The sequence below is a fragment of the Cupressus sempervirens genome, chromosome 4, assembly GCF_028749045.1.
Source record: "Cupressus sempervirens isolate cs-2001-9-10 chromosome 4, ASM2874904v1, whole genome shotgun sequence".
Lineage (NCBI taxonomy): Eukaryota > Viridiplantae > Streptophyta > Pinopsida > Cupressales > Cupressaceae > Cupressus > Cupressus sempervirens.
Window position 1 is genome coordinate 535,590,302 of NC_143121.1, and position 17,832 is coordinate 535,608,133.

Consider the following 17,832-nt stretch of genomic DNA (forward strand, 5'->3'; position numbering starts at 1 on the left):
GTCTGGAAAAGAGAGCCGTTTCGTTCAAATAAAATTAAATCCTGAACCCTATAATATAGTCACAATTATGGTCTATAAGTGCTAGACTTGGAATTTAAGAAGTTAAAAAATCTCGAAAGGCCTTATCTCTATTACTTTGCACCTAAGAATTACACCAAACGAGAGTTTAAAAGAGCAAGCCAAATTTGTGTCACGATGCTGTAGTTTGATGATCCCAAAAACTCAAACTTGGTGTTTTCATTTGATCTGGAAGGACTAAAGATTTATTTAACTGCAACATAAAGTGGAAAAAAAGACCAAAAGAATGAAGTTTGAAAGATATACAAGCAAAAAATTGCTGCAACTTTTTAAAAGCATGAAAAAACAGCAATTTTTCAATTACACATTGAAATCGCTACTTTTTCACAGTTTCACTGGACGTTGGACAATTTCAGAATGAAATAAATGAGCCCATCAAAACTAGCATGTACAGATCCCAAATGCCAGTGCTCATAGTTAACCCCAATTTAATCTAAAATATTGCTGCTATGCTCTCAACTCCTTGAGAATATCACTACCTCTGTCATTTGAGCAACATACTCTAAGACAGAAACTGCACGTTATGTAAACAACAAGAAAAATGAAGAGCATTGATTAGGATCCTTCCCCCTAATTTCGCCCTTAAGGAAAACATCCAATACATATTCATATTGTATGTAATTGGTTGTTATTTTTGAAGATTATAGCTGCAACAGAAACCTTTTCTTGGATATTGCTATATGTTGAAATTGAATGAATGCCTCTGTATTGCATCAGCACCTAAAGAAGAGATTTATGATGATATTTCCTAGAATAAATTGTTGTGTCTTTATTGCCTTTTTGTTCTTTTGTTCATTGTTGTTTATCTTTATTTCTGGGCAAAACGGTAACAGTTATAAGCCAATATGGTGTCATTAAAGTAAAGTCATGTTCTTTGTAATTACAATGAAATTATCCTTTCATTTGTGTGCATGTAATTATAAATGTGTGACCGATGCTTCTATTAATATGTTGTTTTTAAATTTTTCATGCAACTGACCATACTATGGTTTGTTAAAGTGGTCTCCTAAAAGGTATGATCGTGGCAATTGTATATGTCATGCTATTATAATGAATCTAATCTTTGTTTGTCAGTGTCTTGGCAAACCTTTCCATAGCCAATGTTTGAATCATATGCGTGCTCTTACAATTGCTTATAGGTGGATTGTGATGATTAATGTGCATTAAAAATTCAATTGCAATCATGAAGTGATGATGCGTTCGGTAATGTGTGCAGCATAAAATGTCAGATAAATCTGATTTCTTTATTAAAAAATGACGTAATATACTTTTCTAAATTTATTTTTACATAATCCATCCATTGTTTTTGAAAAACTATAATGCTACTGAAAATACCTTAACAAAAAATTAGGAAATTTTTTTTCTTATAATAATTGAATTAATGTTTTGTATCTTGCAATTCCCAAAACCTATGGATTGGTGGAGGAATCGAGCGTTTCACAGGGAGGTGCTCCGTCAGAAGGCAGAGTTGTGGAGGTCGAGGCAATGGCAGGAGGGGTGGAATCTTCCTTTGTCTCCTCCTTGGCGGGCTTGAGAGCCTCCGAAAATGGACACAGGTCATGGCAAACGAATTCCAATCGGAAAAGAGGCGGAGAGGACAGAGTATTTGAAATGGGTAGAAGCTAGAGTTTTCGGTGGGATCAGCCAGACAGCAGCAGGTGGCAGCAATCAAAAGTGGATTACCAAACGACATGATAAAACAAACAAATGATAGATTCTGAGCCAAAGACAACGGACAAAAGGGCTGCAGACATACGGATAGACTCGGACTGTTGGAAAGACAATGTCAGAACTTTGAGAGAAACGGCTTTCTTTCTGAAATCGTGTGGAGGATGGCCAGCTTATTCGTGTATCCACAAATGGATCAACGACAACTAGGGTGAACACTTTATTCTTAAATCTCTGACAAATGGGTTTTTCTTGGTGACAGATAGAGAGAAGCATGAGAAGGAATGGATTATGTTTAATCGTCCTTATGATGGGAGGGATTGGTTTTTATATTAGAGACTGGGTTCCTAATTTTAATCCAAAGCAAGCTATAGTAGAATAAGTCCCAATTTGGGTAAGGCCTTACAACCTTCCCCATGAATACTGGCATGAGGAGATTTTCAAACAAATAGGGAATAATCTAGGAAAGTTCATTTGTAAAGATGAAGCGATTGATTAAAATGATTTCAGTCTTTATGTGTGTATCTGTATTGCATGGAAACCCCATCCTCCTTTACCTCATGCTATCGAAATCCGAACTTCAAAAGGATTATGGTGGCAAGAGATAGAGGTGGAAGAAATTGTAGAAAAGTGTGAGAAATGTAAAAGATTGGGTCATGAAGGAGGCGTGATCTGCAGAGGACAGAGGCAAAGGGAAAGAAGAGAATTTGGAAGAAACTCTCCTTGCTAGAGTGCCCAATGACATGTTTCCAAAAGAAGGCTAGGTGAGATTGACAAAGGAAGTGTTGGAGTGTTTAGGAGTGGATGTGGGTCATGGAGCAAATAATGTAAAGGTGGATGAAGCTACTAATGGACAGAGTGTAGCAGTGGCAAAGGATAGAGATCCTCCATGGGGTTCTCATGAGGTAGTTGTGCAGTCCTCGAATCAGCTTAACCTAGCAATGGGAGGTAGCATGGGTTCAGAGATTATCAGAAGCGCAAGCACAAATCCGCAAACCTTAGTGACTTTGAAGGATTCTACAGTGTGACTCCTCATGTGGGACCGGAATGTAATGGACACCCAGGAATGCCCAAAAGCTGAACCAAGGCTGAAATTATATTAATGCTGAGAATGCTGCAATCAATTACAAAGAGATGTATTCCAAACGCCAAACCCTAAGGGAATGACATCTAGAATGTTACAACAGAGAATGAACGTCCTCTATTGCCAAAAAAAGAGTGTGATTCACACATCCAAGCTCTTATCAAATGCAAGTTATAATCATCCGATGATCAGCAATGAGACTTTCAGCCCTATTTATCCTTTTCTTCATCCTTCTGGAAGGAACTAAACATTAATTAATTGCAAGAGCTAGAAGCTTCCTCCTTCCAATAATTAATGCATACCCTAGAAATTCCTCCCTAGCAATAATTAATTAAATCACGAGAAGCTTCCGTCCTTCCAATAATTAATACATATGCTAGAAGCTATTAATACAAAGTCACCTTTTAATTTTAATTGAATGACTTTAATTTTTCTTATCCTCCATTTAGACTTTGGAGAACGTGAAGGCTAACTAAAACTTGGGAACATTACAGGTCCGCCCCCCTTGAAATTGCTTGCCCTCAAGCAATCTTAGTCTTGTTTGCTATAGCACCTGCTCACTCTCTCAAGTAGCATATTCCTCTGGCAGATATTTCCATTTGACTAAATATTCTTTAATCAACCTACTTCGCAGAGTCCTTTCCCTAGTATCTAGAATAGCCTCAGGAATTAATACAAGCTTTCCCTCCTCATTTAATGGCGGTAATTCTGTTGAAGGCACAACTCTTTGTCCGATGGCTTTCTTAAGCCTTGACACATGAAACACATTATGCACCTGACTATTCTCTGGAAGCTCTATCTCATAAGCAACCTCACCCACCTTGCGGATCACTTTGTAGGGGCCATAAAACCTAGGCTCCAACTTCTCTGCTCCACTTTTCTTGAGTGATGACTGTCTATATGGTCGTAGCCTCAGGTAAACCATATCCCCAACTTCAAAACTACGCTCTATCCGGTGCTGGTCAATATACAATTTTTGTTGATTTTGGGCTTGCTGTATATTCTTCTTGAGCACCCTCAAAATATCCTGAGTATCCTACAAGAAGTTTTTTGCTTTGGGCACTCTACTATCTCCCAAGACTAGATCCATGAAACTAGGTGCTTCATAACCATACAGTGCCATGAATGGAGTCATCTTAATGGACATATGATAAGTGGTGTTATAACAGTACTCTCCTATATGTAACCATTTGACCCAAGCCCTCTATTGTGTAGTCACATAGTTCCTCAAATATCCTTCCACCCATTTATTCACAATTTCTGTATGCCCATCTGTCTGTGGATGATAACTAGTGCTAGGTGTAAGTTTAGTACGACACAACCTAAACAGCTCTTGCCAAAAAGTGCTCATGAATTTACTATCCCTATCACTAACAATGAAAGTAGGTAGCCCATGTAATCTGAATATTTCTCTAAAGAAAAGATCAGCCACCTGTGTTGCTGTATAAGTGGATGGAATAGCAAAGAAGTGAGCAAACTTCGTTAGTCGGTCAACTATCACATAGATGCAATCTTTCCCTTGTACTCGTGGTAACCCGATGATGAAGTCCATGGAAATACTTTCCCATTTCCTATTTGGAATGGGCAAAAGTTGTAACAACCCTGCAGGATATGTGTGCTCTCCCTTATTCTGCTGGCAAATTGTACACTCCCTGACATACTTCTGAACATCATCCTTGAGCCCTTTCCATGTGAACCTTTCACGGATCTGCCTATAGGTCTTAAAGACCCCTGGATGTCCAGCTGTAGGTGCATCATGAAATGCCTTTAGTATTACTTCCTTAAATTGTGATGAAGGAATCAAATATATCCTGCCCTGAAACTTTATCAACCCATCCATCACCACATACCGATCATCATGTATGGTGCCTACAATTACTCCAGAAGCCCAAGTGTCCCTCGCATATTCTTCTGTGATCTTATTTCTCCAAACTCCTGTAATCTCAGCTAGAGCACAAATATGAGGTCTCCTGGATAAGGCATCTGCAACCACATTCTTCTTACCTTTGACAAACTCAATGTCAAAGTCATAAGCCTACAACTTCGTGATCCACTTCTGTTGTCTATCATTCAAATCACGTTGGTTCATGAAGTATTTGATGTTGTTGTGATCGGTTTTGATAACAAACTTTCCCCCAACTAGGTAGGACCTAAACTTAGCCAATGCATGCATTATAGCCAACATCTCCCGATCATATATGGAATAGCTTCTCTCCACTCCACAGAGCTTCCTGCTCTCAAAAACAATGGGATGCTTCTCCTGCATCAAGACCGCTCCGATCCCATCTCCTGATGCATCACAATGAAGCTCAAATGGCTTTGTGAAATCTAGTAGAGCTAGTACTGGACATGATGACATCACCTTCTTGAAATGATCAAAGCTTCTCTGAGCTGCCTCTGTCCATGTGAAGGCCCCTTTCCTGGTAAGGTCTGTCAAGGGTGTAGCGAGCTGTGAAAATCTTTTAACAAATCTCCTGTAAAATCCACAGAGACCAAGGAATCCCTTAAGCTGTGTAAGATTTGTTGGAGTAGGCCAATCAACAATAGCCCTAATCTTTTCAGGATCTACCCGAACTCCCTCTGCACTGATAATATGTCCAAGATATAGTAGCTCAGTCATCCCAAACTCACACTTAGATTCCTTGGCATACAATGATTCTTTTTCCAAAGTAGACAACACCATCTCAAGATGTTGTAAATGCTCCTCCCAAGTGTTACTAAAAACTAAAATGTCATCAAAGAAAATCAAAACAAATCTCCTAAGCTGCTCCCTAAATACCTGATTCATGCAACTCTGGAATTTAGCAGGGGCATTGGTTAGCCCAAATGGCATAACCAAAAACTCGAAGTGGCCATAGTGACACCAAAAAGCTGTCTTCTCAATGTCCTCCTCCCTCATCTTGATCTAATGATACCCTGACCGTAGATCAATCTTTGTAAAAAAGCATGCACCATGTAACTCATCAATTAGCTCATCTATTCATGGGATGGGATATCTGTTCTTAATGGTCTTCATGTTTAATGCCCTACAATCAATGCACATGCGCATTGTCCCATAATTCTTTTTTACCAACACTACTGCTAAAGCAAAGGGACTCTTACTAGGCCTGATATGCCCTATTTCCAACAACTCCTTAATTGCCTTCTCTATCTCATCCTTATGTTTCTTAGGATGACGATAGGGAGTAATCATGATTGGTTTGGCTCCCTCTTCAAGCTCAATAACATGTTCTATCCCTCTGTTAGGAGGAACCCCATGCGGAATCTTGCCAAATACCTTAGTGTGCCTCTCAAGTATCTCCTGAATCTCTGGTGGATGACTCTTCACCTGTGGCTCTTGTGAAGTTGGCATAGTGAAGCATTCTTCTGCCCACTCTATGTTACTATGTCGAAAAAAAATTTGCATTCTCCTTAGGGAAACTACTCTGCAACTCCCATCTGAAAGTCCTCTAAGTACCACAGTTCTTCCCTTATGCTGAAACTTCATCTCCAATTTTGCTAGGTTAAGTGTGAACTCTACTAGTGAGGCCATCCATACCATGCCAAGGATGATATCATAGTCTCCCATGTCTACCACATAGAACTCATCTTCCAACTCATAGCCATCTCCAAACTTGATGTGAAGATTAGATATCTTCTGAGTGCATAATAGTTTTTCACCATTAGCTACCATAACTCTAAATCCGGCATGCTCCTCAATCTATAGACCTCTCTTCGCTACAAATTGTGCATCTATAAAATTATGTATAGCCCCAGTGTCAATGAGTGAGATCACTTTCTGCCCTTGGATAGTACCTCTGACCTTAAATGTGATTGCCTTCTAAGCCCCCGTTAATCGTGCTAATGACTTCTCATCCTCAGGAATGTTGCTCTCCTCTATAGTGCTATCCTCATCTAAATCTGAGTGTTGATCCTCTCTCTCTGACTATGACTCTTCTGCTGAGAAATACTCCATTTGATTTGCCTTAGCCTTGAGAGGACACTTATGAGATAAATCCCAAGGCTCTCTACAATGAAAACATAACTTTTTCTTTCTTAAATCATTCAAGGTGTCATTATCCAACTTATCTCTTTTGGGTTGAGCATCCTTGTGAAAAGGTTTTTTGTCCTTCTCCTTGTCCTTTTTCATATAAGAATCCTTGTGTAGAAATCTGCTCCTAAATGAAGAAGGTGCTAAGTCACGAGCCTTTTTAGTAGCCTCCTGCAACGTACCTGGGTCATGTCCCTTGACCCAACCTCGCAAGGGTTCTGAGAGTCCATCCATAAACAATACTACTAACCTCCTCTCTGAAATATCTGTGACCAACACAGCTAACCTCTGAAACTCACTAATATATGTTTCAATTGATCTCCATTGCTTGAGTTGTGTCAGCTCCTTAAACTGTAATTCAGGATCCCTAGTATCAAATCTCTCTATGAGCTTCTCAGTGAACTCCTCATAAGATGTGATCTGATTATGTCCCAAGGTTACCATGCCATGGTGCCACCACTCATGTGCTGGTCCATCCAAGTGAATAGTTGCATACTTTATAGCCTCCTCTTCAGGCATAGGATTCAGCTACAAGTATGTATCCATCTTCTGCACCCAAGCTTGTGCGGTCATCTTCCTTGAAGCATCATAATAAGGTAAAGAAAGTTTCCCCACTTTCTTTCTCAACTCAAAGTTTTGACTTCGTCCTCCTGATCTGGGCATGTGTCTCATCCTCAAGTCCAAGTAATCTCTGAGAGAGATATCCGCCTGAAACTCTGGCCCACTGGCCTCCCAATCCCTCCTAAACTGATCCTGTAACTCTACAATCTGTGGTTCATTAATCGGTTGAACTGGTTCTCTGCGTGGAAAGGTGGGTAGAAGAGGTCTCGAGCTAGTTGTTTGAGTTTGCCGTGCAACATGTCTAAAGTTATCAGCCTCATTTCCATTGTTGTCATGTCCATTATTACCATTAATGTTGTCTCGGCCTCCATTATCATTACCCCTATTATTGTTGTTTCCATTGTTGGCATCACCTGGATTAATATTGATGCCCATCTATCTAGCCATTAGCTGCAACATCATATTTGTTCGCCTATTTTGCTCCTCTAATGTACCCAGTAACCTGAATATTACATTTTCTTGGTCGGAACTGGTAGTTCTATTATCTCGATCATCCATGCTGCTATCTTGTCCAAAGAATGTCTCCTCTGTGTCTGTATGACTTGATTGTATGTCCCTCTGTACAAACGAACTATCCCGTTCGTTAAGCGAGTCCAAACTCCTACTTTGTCTTGCTCTGGTATTGCGAAAATTATAAAGCCCTTGTCGCATGCTCAAACATAAATGTTGAAGATCTCCACAGGATGGCAGGACTTATAGCTCTGATACCACTGTAATGGGCACCTACCAGTTATAACTTTGTGAAACACTTTGCAAGCAAGCTCTGATACCACTGTAATGGACACCCAGGAATGCCCAAAAGCTGAACCAAGGCTGAAATTATATTAATGCTGAAAATGCTGCAATCAATTACAAAGAGATGTATTCCAAAGGCCAAACCCTAAGGGAATGACGTCTAGAATGTTACAACAGAGAATGAACGTCCTCTATTGCCAAAAAAGGAGTGTGATTCACACATCCAAGCTCTTATCAAATGCAATTTATAATCATCTAATGATCAGCAATGAGACTTTCAGCCCTATTTATCCTTTTCTTCATCCTTCTGGAAGGAACTAAACATTAATTAATTGCAAGAGCTAGAAGCTTCCTCCTTCCAATAATTAATGCATACCCTAAAAATTCCTCCTTGGCAATAATTAATTAAATCACGAGAAGCTTCCGTCCTTCCAATAATTAATACATACCCTAGAAGCTATTAATACAAAGTCACCTTTTAATTTTAATTGAATGACTTTAATTTTTCTTATCCTCCATTTAGACTTTGGAGAACGTGAAGGCTAACTAAAACTTGGGAACATTACACGGAATTGCATATTCCACAGGTTGCCTCTCCAAATGGTGTGCCAAAGGTTCGTCTAGAAAGGGATGGTCCTGACAGTGCCTCAGGTTTGGGCAGAGATTCTGGTGGTTAAAATGATTACTTAAGAATGGCAGCTTACAGCCGGTAACCTAGAAGAGTTTATGGAGTCGAGACTAGAGGAAAACAAGGTGGGAGAAGTGGTATTCAAAGATATTCAAGTTTTACCATCAAGGGTAGAAGCTCTGCAAGAAATCAGTTCTGAGGGAACAAAGTTATCATCTGTTCAAGATGGGGATGATGGATCGGCAGAGGAGTCAATGGATAAGGAAGTCATTCTCTCTCCTAGAACACTTTAAAAATAGTTCGTAGGAGGTATCAAAAGTACCAATGATAGGAAACAGAAGAGAGGGCATAAATCTGTTCAAAAATTGCTGGAAGAAGCGAGCAGCATGAAAGGGCAGAGAAAACTGAGATTCTGGAGGGACCTTTCCCTCCTAGGGTGCAAAGAGTCAATTGGTGACCTTGAATAACAAGATAATTGAAGAAGGAATGGATGAGATAGACTTCGAAACAGAGAAGGACCTCAAGTGTAAGGAAGGGGAGATTCTCGCAAGGCAGGAGATATTTTGGAAGCAGAAATCTTGGGAGTCGTGGTTGCAGGCAGGTAGCAAGAATACGTTTTTCCATTGTTCAATCAAATCTCAGAGATCAATAAAAAGAATTTTTAAGTTGTGTTTCCCTCAAGGGAAAGAAATTACAGAGCCAGAAGAGATTAATGGTCAGGTAGTTGATTTATTTTCTCAGCTATGGAGTGCAAGAGATATTAAAAGAAGAACAAACAGTTATCAAATTCTAGAAGTGATTCAACCGTCTTTATCAGAGAAAGATAACAGGAAGCTTTTGGCTCCTGCCAATTTGAAAGAATTGAAAGAGGTTGTTTTTGGTCTGGCAGGTGACAAAGATCCAAGGCCAGACAGTTTTCAAGCATTCTTCTATCACAAGTTTTGGAAGGTTATTAGCAAAGAATTGTTGGGAGTTGTTGAGGAGTCAAGACTTGCAGGTTTGTGCTTAGAGACTTCAATAATACTTTGGTTGATTTGATTCCTAAGAAAGAAAAGGATGATAGATTGGAGGACTTTAGACCGATTTCTCTTTGCAACACAATTTACAAGATTATTTCGAAGATAGCAGCTAATCGGTTGAAAAAGTCTAGGATAAACTTATTTCCCCCAAGCAAAGTGGTTTTACTCCTGGGAGGCATATTGTAGATGGCATCATTGTAGCTTGTGAAGTGATCCTCTATATTTCTACATGCAAACAAAGTGCAATGCTTGTGAACTTAGATATCAGGAAAGCATATGATCGGGTTGACAGGAGATTTTTATACCAAGTTTTGGAATGATTTGGCTTTAATAGCAGATGGATTGAATGGATTAAAAGTATGATTGGAGACTACAGGGTTTCTTTTCTAGTCAATGGCAGTCCACAAGGTTTCTTTCTAACATCAAGGGGCTTGCATCAAGGTGACCCAATTTCTCCTTTTCTCTTCATTTTGTTGACAAGTGTCCTAGGGAGGTTCATTGTGAAGCAAAGGACTCAAGGAAGGTGAAAAGGCATCAGAATTGCTTATGGTTTGGATCCTACTTTACATTCGCAGTTTGTTGATGACACTTTTCTGGTTGGGAAGGCGACAATGGGAGAGGCTAGTGTTATAAAAAATGTTCTGGATACATACAAAGAGGTACCTGGCACATTAACTGGTTGAAATCCGAAATATATTTTTTCAACGTTGAGGAGAATTTACAAAGAGACAGTGTTGATGCCTTTGGCATTGACAGGGGATCGCTCCTAAGTAAGCTCTTGGGTATCCCCTCTCTATGCTGGTGCAGGAAGAGAAAACCTTTGGAACCAACTTGTTAAGAGATGTTGTAAGGTAAAAGAAGGTTGGAAGTACCGGTGGTTAACCTTGGCAGGTTGATTAACTTTACTTACATCAGTTGTTTTGGCTATCCCAGGTTTACTCGATGTTGTGTAATTGAATACCACAGAAGGTTATTAAATGAATAGAGAAAAAGGAAGTTCCTTTGGAATGGAAATAATGACAATGACAAAATAGTGTTGTTGGCTTGGGATAAAGTGTGTAAGCCAAAATAGAGGAACAAGAGGCAAGGGAGTTTCTCAGGATGGTTCCGCAACCGGTGTTGGGATGCAAACAGAGCAAGGTCGGAACTGAAAGGAGGCGTCATGGAAAACGAGTCCAAGGAGGAAATGCTGAAGCAATGGGGACACAATGTGTAATCCCAAGCCTTGGACTGGTGCTGTTTTACGTGCACATTTTCCCTAGTAGGGCTTATTTGTCTTTGTGCATTGCTTAGGGGTGGTTGGGTGATGATGGTCAATGGGAAAGAAGGGTTTATTTTGCTGCTTTGTAAGGACGGAATGGTTGTATAGTCTTTCAGGCCTTTTTTTGAATCTTTATGTAAACTCCTTTTATCAATAAAAATATTATCACTTATAAAAAAAAATATTGAGTATCTTGCAAAATAATCATCAACATTGATAAATTATAATAACGTCAAAATTATTCCTGTTAGATAAAATCATAACAAAATCTTTAAATCTCAGAACCATGAAATTCAAAAGTTGGAAGTTAAATGGGCCATGGACACAAATATGTATACTCTAATTAAACAAGCTCTTTAACATTCTTGCGCATTGAAAATTCTATAGTGCCTTTAAATGTTATTACAATTTTAAATTTATTATCATCAATCAATCAGTGTCGATGTTAGAAACTGTGGGAATTTTTCAGTCAGGGGCATAAAAAAATTTGTATAGAAGGAGCTCTAATTTTGAAGTCTTCTCATCGGTAAATCAGTCATTCATCATAAAAACTGGGAATGTAGTTCTTTATTCTAGGCTTTCCACGCCTCTTCCTCTTGTAAGGAGATATCTATGCAAGCATATCCGATATGCAATTCGTTCTCATCACTCAATCCAACGTCGAGCTTAATCCAATTATCTCCAAAATTTTATTTATTAACAGTGTAAAGATTACCTGAAAAACGAGGCGAACACCGTCTCTGGTGTCGACCGCAACAGGCATGCATGTGCTGAAATAACCGCTACTAACGAGGCGGAGGACATCCTCCTGCACTTCCTGCACTGTGAGAGCAGAGTTAGGCTTGCAGGCCTTCAATAATCCCAGGGCCTCATTGCGCAGCTCCACATTCTCCAATTCCTCGCCCTCCTTGTTCCGAATCAACACCTCACTCACCAAAACCCTCTCCTGCTCTTCTTTCAGATGCCGACACGAGGCAGTGTGTACTTTCTGCTCGCCTTCACTTATGCTCTTTCCATTTCCATCAATAACACCTTCTCTAATTGAACTCTCCCTAAAAACATCATCTTTACTTCCAGTCTCCTTAACGCCTTCTTTGCTTCCATTCTTCGGGTCCATAGTGGTCTTTTTATTTTCGCCTTGGCGAGTGGAAATGCTTGTACAGCACAGCAGAGGCATGTGCATTGGCAGAGATATAGCCCTTCTCTTGCTTTCATCCACGAAAGACGCTACCATTCCCATTGCCAAATTTCTCGCTTTTTCCAGCTTAGAAAACAACGGCGGTAGCGACAATCTCATCGCATTCGAATGCCGAGGGGGATGTTGTTCGGGAATTTTGACGGAAGACCATGCAAATCGAACAGATTGGAAGGAAGCAGGGGAAGCACCCTCTACCTCCGTCATCTTTAAGCTTTTAACTGTAGTTCAAGCTGCTGCACCAGTTTTCTGTGGTTTTCTGAGCTGCTCTGCAACGAAGGTTTAACCGAGGATTTTCTAACCTCTGCATAAGCTGCAATTGATTATTCGAACAAAAGTAAACGAAGGGGATTATTATTGTCGGGTTTAATAATGCATTTAGGCGAAATTCCTATTAGGTTGTATGTGACTGATGTATACTACTCCGTACAAAAGCAAGGTCATTTTATGGTTACAATATCAATTATGTGTTTTTGAGTCATTTGAGAAGAAAAAGGATTTATCCTCTTTTTTTAAATCAAATTCCATTTATAAGGGATTGTGGGGGTTAGGGAAGAGTGTTTTTATAAGTACTGGAGATTACACATTTGGCAATATGATTGGTGAGGAGCTACTTTCAAATTTTTTAAATAAAGTAAAATTTATATAATCAAAGAAATTTTAATATATTTATATTTATCAAAATTTAGTTTGAAGAGAACGAAAAATTTTCTTATAAATTAAATAGATTCAACTAACAAAGGCATGAAAAATAAGGTTGCATAATTACAAAGTTTCTATTAAATTTTGATCAGATGGGTTGGTTTTTCGAATTGTCACCAATTTGAGTTTAGCACTTGTTCGACCAAATTGGTGCGACACATGGAACTATAGACCATTTTTTATATTCTTATTTTATGGTATTTCCATCTTTCTCATTGATGATGTAGATAGTGGCTATAAACTTGAAAGGGGTGTTGCATTAAGATATGGAAAATCTGATATAATTAGAAATTGAAATTATTGGTGCCACATTGAAGTTCAATCTAATGTTCATGATAAAATGTGGAGTTGATGCCTTTAGATAAGCCTGCATAATAGTATAAAGTTGTTGTTTGAGGTAGCTACCAAAATATTTATGATAATGAACAATGGAAGGAATAGTTATGACTATATACCTACATTACTTATTATTAGAGTAAGTGGAAAACAAGGATCCCGACCTTATATAAAGTCACAAGATGTTAGATGATATAGACCCAAAGAGGCCATAAATTCCATTATAAAGTATTGCAAACAAGAGAACGACAAAAGTTGTAGCCCAGTTGTCAAACAAGACAACTTGAATTGACGGCCCCAATTTAGGAGGGAGTTAATTTATCATGTAAAACACAAGTACATTTCCTTATTCTATGTAAACAATGGTCCAAGCAATATTGTCATCCAAATGCTCATTACATGGGGAACCTTGATGAGAAACCCTCTTAGATGGTCCATTAAAGAATGAACAAAGAGCATCCACGTGCAGAAGATGAGCAAGTGGAGAATCCCCCACATGAAATATGTTACCACAAAAGAAATAGTGAGAAGCATTTAAATTTGAAAGTAGGACAATTTGCAAGGAGAGGATATGATTTTTCATAATAGAGCTTATGGCCATCAAAATCACATCAAAACAAGAACCACACCATCATCCTAGGATGAGTCACTTGATAAAATCAAAAGTATTGGTACTTAAGTTGTCATCATTTTTATACTTGTTTACCACATGGTCGTGTCATTATAATGCAAGAGAGGATAACCCATGTAGCCAAGTGGCCAATGAAGAAGTTACACTAATGGCATTTAAAGGAGATAATCAAGAGGTTGAGTCCAATATTATCCCTAGCCATCAAAACAGTATATCCACAAAGAGTCTTAGAGATGTTTCTTTCCACTAGAATATACACAAATGTGGAGTGGCCCATGGACAAACTAGAATCATCAACTTTCAAGATGTGATTAGTAATTACCAATGACCTCGTAATAAGAAGACTCCCAAAATTATAGAGGGATATTTAAAAGTCTAGCCTACATCAAATATGCATTTAGTAGTTAGTAAGAAGATTAAAGGAGGTTAAATAAGGTTTAATAGAGTGAAAGTAGTCCCTTTAAGTCAAGAACTTATACAATACCAATCTTTATCCCCAAAGGAAGTGAATGAGGAAATAAGAAGAAACCTTTGGCGCATGGGAAGAGTTAAATATTACTTATCAAAAGGTTCCTCAAAGAAGTATACCCTTATTTGTGAGGATTTAAAAAAGAACACAAACTAGAGAAGCTATGTACTAAACCCCTAAAATAATAGAAGTCATCATTTTGCACCCCAATTTGGCCATGAAACATCGTCAAGGATTATTTAGCACAAAGAAGAGGATGAGTGTTCTTCCTCAAGGATGACCATCACCCAAACTAGCAACTTGACCAAAGTTGCATATGTCAGTAGAAAAGATTAACATACAAGGACAACAATAATCGTAGTAAACCATATACTAGCAACAACAACATAGGAACTTGTCTAAAAAGGTAGGAATCACACCTGCAACATATAGACTTGAGTCAAATGGTGCAGTGATAAATAAAACAATAAGAAGTACACTCATGGCAAATGAAACATTTTTTGCAAAATAAATTGAATCAAATTATGTAGAGGTAGCATATTCGAAGGAATAGTATGTAAACTCTACAAGGCCAATTTCAAAATCCCTATTGTATCCATCCATAGGAAAACTCAACTAGTAAGGTGAAATAATATCAAGAATAGACTAAGCATCAATAATAGCAATAAAATAATTTGTTATTGCACCAAAGAAAATAATCACACTTGTGACAAACAGCTAGTAAGAAAACTCATGAAATATGATGCAGTAATAAGAAGCATAGTCACAGGGAGGTGAAATCTTGGTTGTAACACCCTGCCAAGGGATCCAAAAGAATTAACCTAAAGTTTTTACTAAGTTTACCAGGCTTTTTTTTTTTTTGAAACAAGAAAGATAACATCATACACATCAAACATATAGTCGTGGAAGCAGTGGCATACAATCAACTATAAGTATACATAACAGGTACATTCCTTAAGGATCCCATGACGTTGAGTCACACTTAATTTTAGTTGAAACTAAATCTAACAACCATCACATCTATATGAATGAATAATAGAAAGTCCAAAGTCCATAATATTCATTTGTTTCAAATGCCTCTTGGCAAATGAGATTCAGAATGCTTAATCATCCACTGTACATGTCATAGGGTACGAAAGGTTGAAAAGAATATACATGTGTAAAAATAAAGATACATCATCCTCATTGAATTTATGATACAAGTACAATAAAGTAAATGAAACTAATAACATACATGATACATCCATCCATCAATAAGGATATAACAATCATCGTAAAAGATAACCATTCATCATAAAACATAATTAATCTAAGTGCGCGGTTCCTCCCAACCGTCAATAGCATCATTAGACCATCGTGGGCCCTAGTCATCCCTCTGTGCATAACATCCCAAGTCACCAAAGAGATCATCGGTATTATCATAGTAGGAATGTCACTCCTAAAACATACTACATCATATGTAGAAAGAAATCTAACATGCTACAACATATACATAAGAAATCTAATCATGCAAAATAAAGCATAGGATGATTCTATAAGTAAATGGCATCATCTATCACATGCTAACCATCAATACAAAGAATCGTGTTAGCAAATAACACCCAGCATAAGATATAACATCCATCATAATGATCCAAGAACATAAGGAAGGTAAGAGCCAACAAAGAATGTGCTAGAGGAGATAGGCTCAAGTCAAAATCCACATGTTAAGAGTACATCAACCAAAAATCGCCAATCATCATCAATGAAAGTGAATAACCACAATAAACACATTCAACAATAAGTACACCAGTAGAGGTACACACAAACTCTATAGAGGAAATTTAGGCTACATTCTAGGGAGTGTCATCACATGGCTGCTTGAGTTACCCTGGACTGGTTACTCTAAACCCCAGACCCTCAACGTAGCACATGTGGAACCAAAAAGCCCTCTCATGAAGACAAGGCAATCATTTCATTCCCATCCTTAGTCTATACAAGCCCTCAAGGTATGGGCAGGTCAAATATCCCTAAATTATCTTTTTAGTGTGTTTTCCCCAAAATTATTAATTACTAGATTATCACTTATTACATAACTTGCAATAGGTTACCCTGCTACTAACTACTTTGGGCCCCGGACCCCTACTGCAAGCCACTCCCAAAGACATGTACCTAGACAACCTTTTTTAAGAACATAAAACATAGTTGTGTCCCATACCACAACATTCACAATAATCAAACTCGGTTCCTTAATAGGCAACCTGAATATAAGTTGGTACTTCCACCCAAGTACACATAAATGCTCCACAAAGTAAACCGCAAAAATATAATTTCCAATCTAAATCACAAGACATATCATGACATCTAGCCACATAAATAGTATAAAAAATATCTCACAAAACATCTGGTGTTCGCTTATGAAATCACAAACCCAAGAATCATATAAAAACACCTCAATCCTATACAGGCGACTAGAAAGCATTAACAGATAATCCACTATATTCACATCAGTACTCTACGAGCAACTGAAAGACAACAAATGATTAATCACAATATCTATAGGTTCTTAACATGACATCATCAGGAAAGAATCATTCAAAACACCTCAACTTCACACAAGGAACTGGAAAACAATAACAACAATAATTCATACACTTTACAGAGCATGCCATCGCATTACCATGGTCAGGTTTTAAAATGAACAAGATTAAAACAACGTAGCATCACAACCACACAACCCCAAGTCTCTGGTAACAACTCGAAGTGGTCAACATCTAACCAACCCCAAAAATCCCAAATACAAATAACAAGGCAGTCTTATAGTTTGGGTTCATTTTGAATCACATGGTTAAGTTACACATTAGGCTTCAATTTTTGTTTCACATGATTAGGTTAAGGACAAGGGTTTCCAGTTTGGTTCTAGTATATGTTTTTGAGTAGGTAATTCTTATAGCTTGCCCTTATAATTAATCCGTTCTTGTTTCCAAAACATTCACAAGCCACCTCTATTCGATTTAGGTCAATTTCTAAAGCAATCAAAGAGTAGAAATTCACTATAATACTTACCATTTTCAATGAAATAATCTATGACTTAATTTTTAAAAAGTCAGTATTAAACAAATTTAATACTTATTTGAACATTTCTCATTATTAATTAATTCTAATTAAATTTTATTTTATTTAATTAATTAATTTATATATTATTCATATCAATACCAAATAAATTACTTTAATAACAATTTAAATTATAATTTTAAACATTATTAATAACACTCATTAACATTTTCATAATTTAAAAACTAAATTAACACATACTAAGCAATAATCTAACATTTATTAAATAACATATTTAATGCTTAATAACTATATATGTATATTATCAAATAAAACTATTAA

At 37.7% G+C, this 17,832-nt stretch overlaps 1 protein-coding gene across 1 annotated transcript in view; it reads right to left on the reverse strand.

Annotated features, from left to right (window-relative positions):
* Nucleotides 1–12,703, reverse strand: part of OEP80 (outer envelope protein of 80 kDa) — a 149,469-nt gene extending 136,766 nt beyond the window's left edge. Inside the window, exon 1 of the mRNA XM_089825818.1 lies at nt 11,840–12,703. Within this exon, the coding sequence (XP_089681944.1) occupies nt 11,840–12,526 (687 nt within the window). The 5' untranslated portion in view covers nt 12,527–12,703. The remainder of the gene's footprint in view (nt 1–11,839) is intronic.
* Between the last annotated feature and the right edge of the window lie 5,129 nt (nt 12,704–17,832).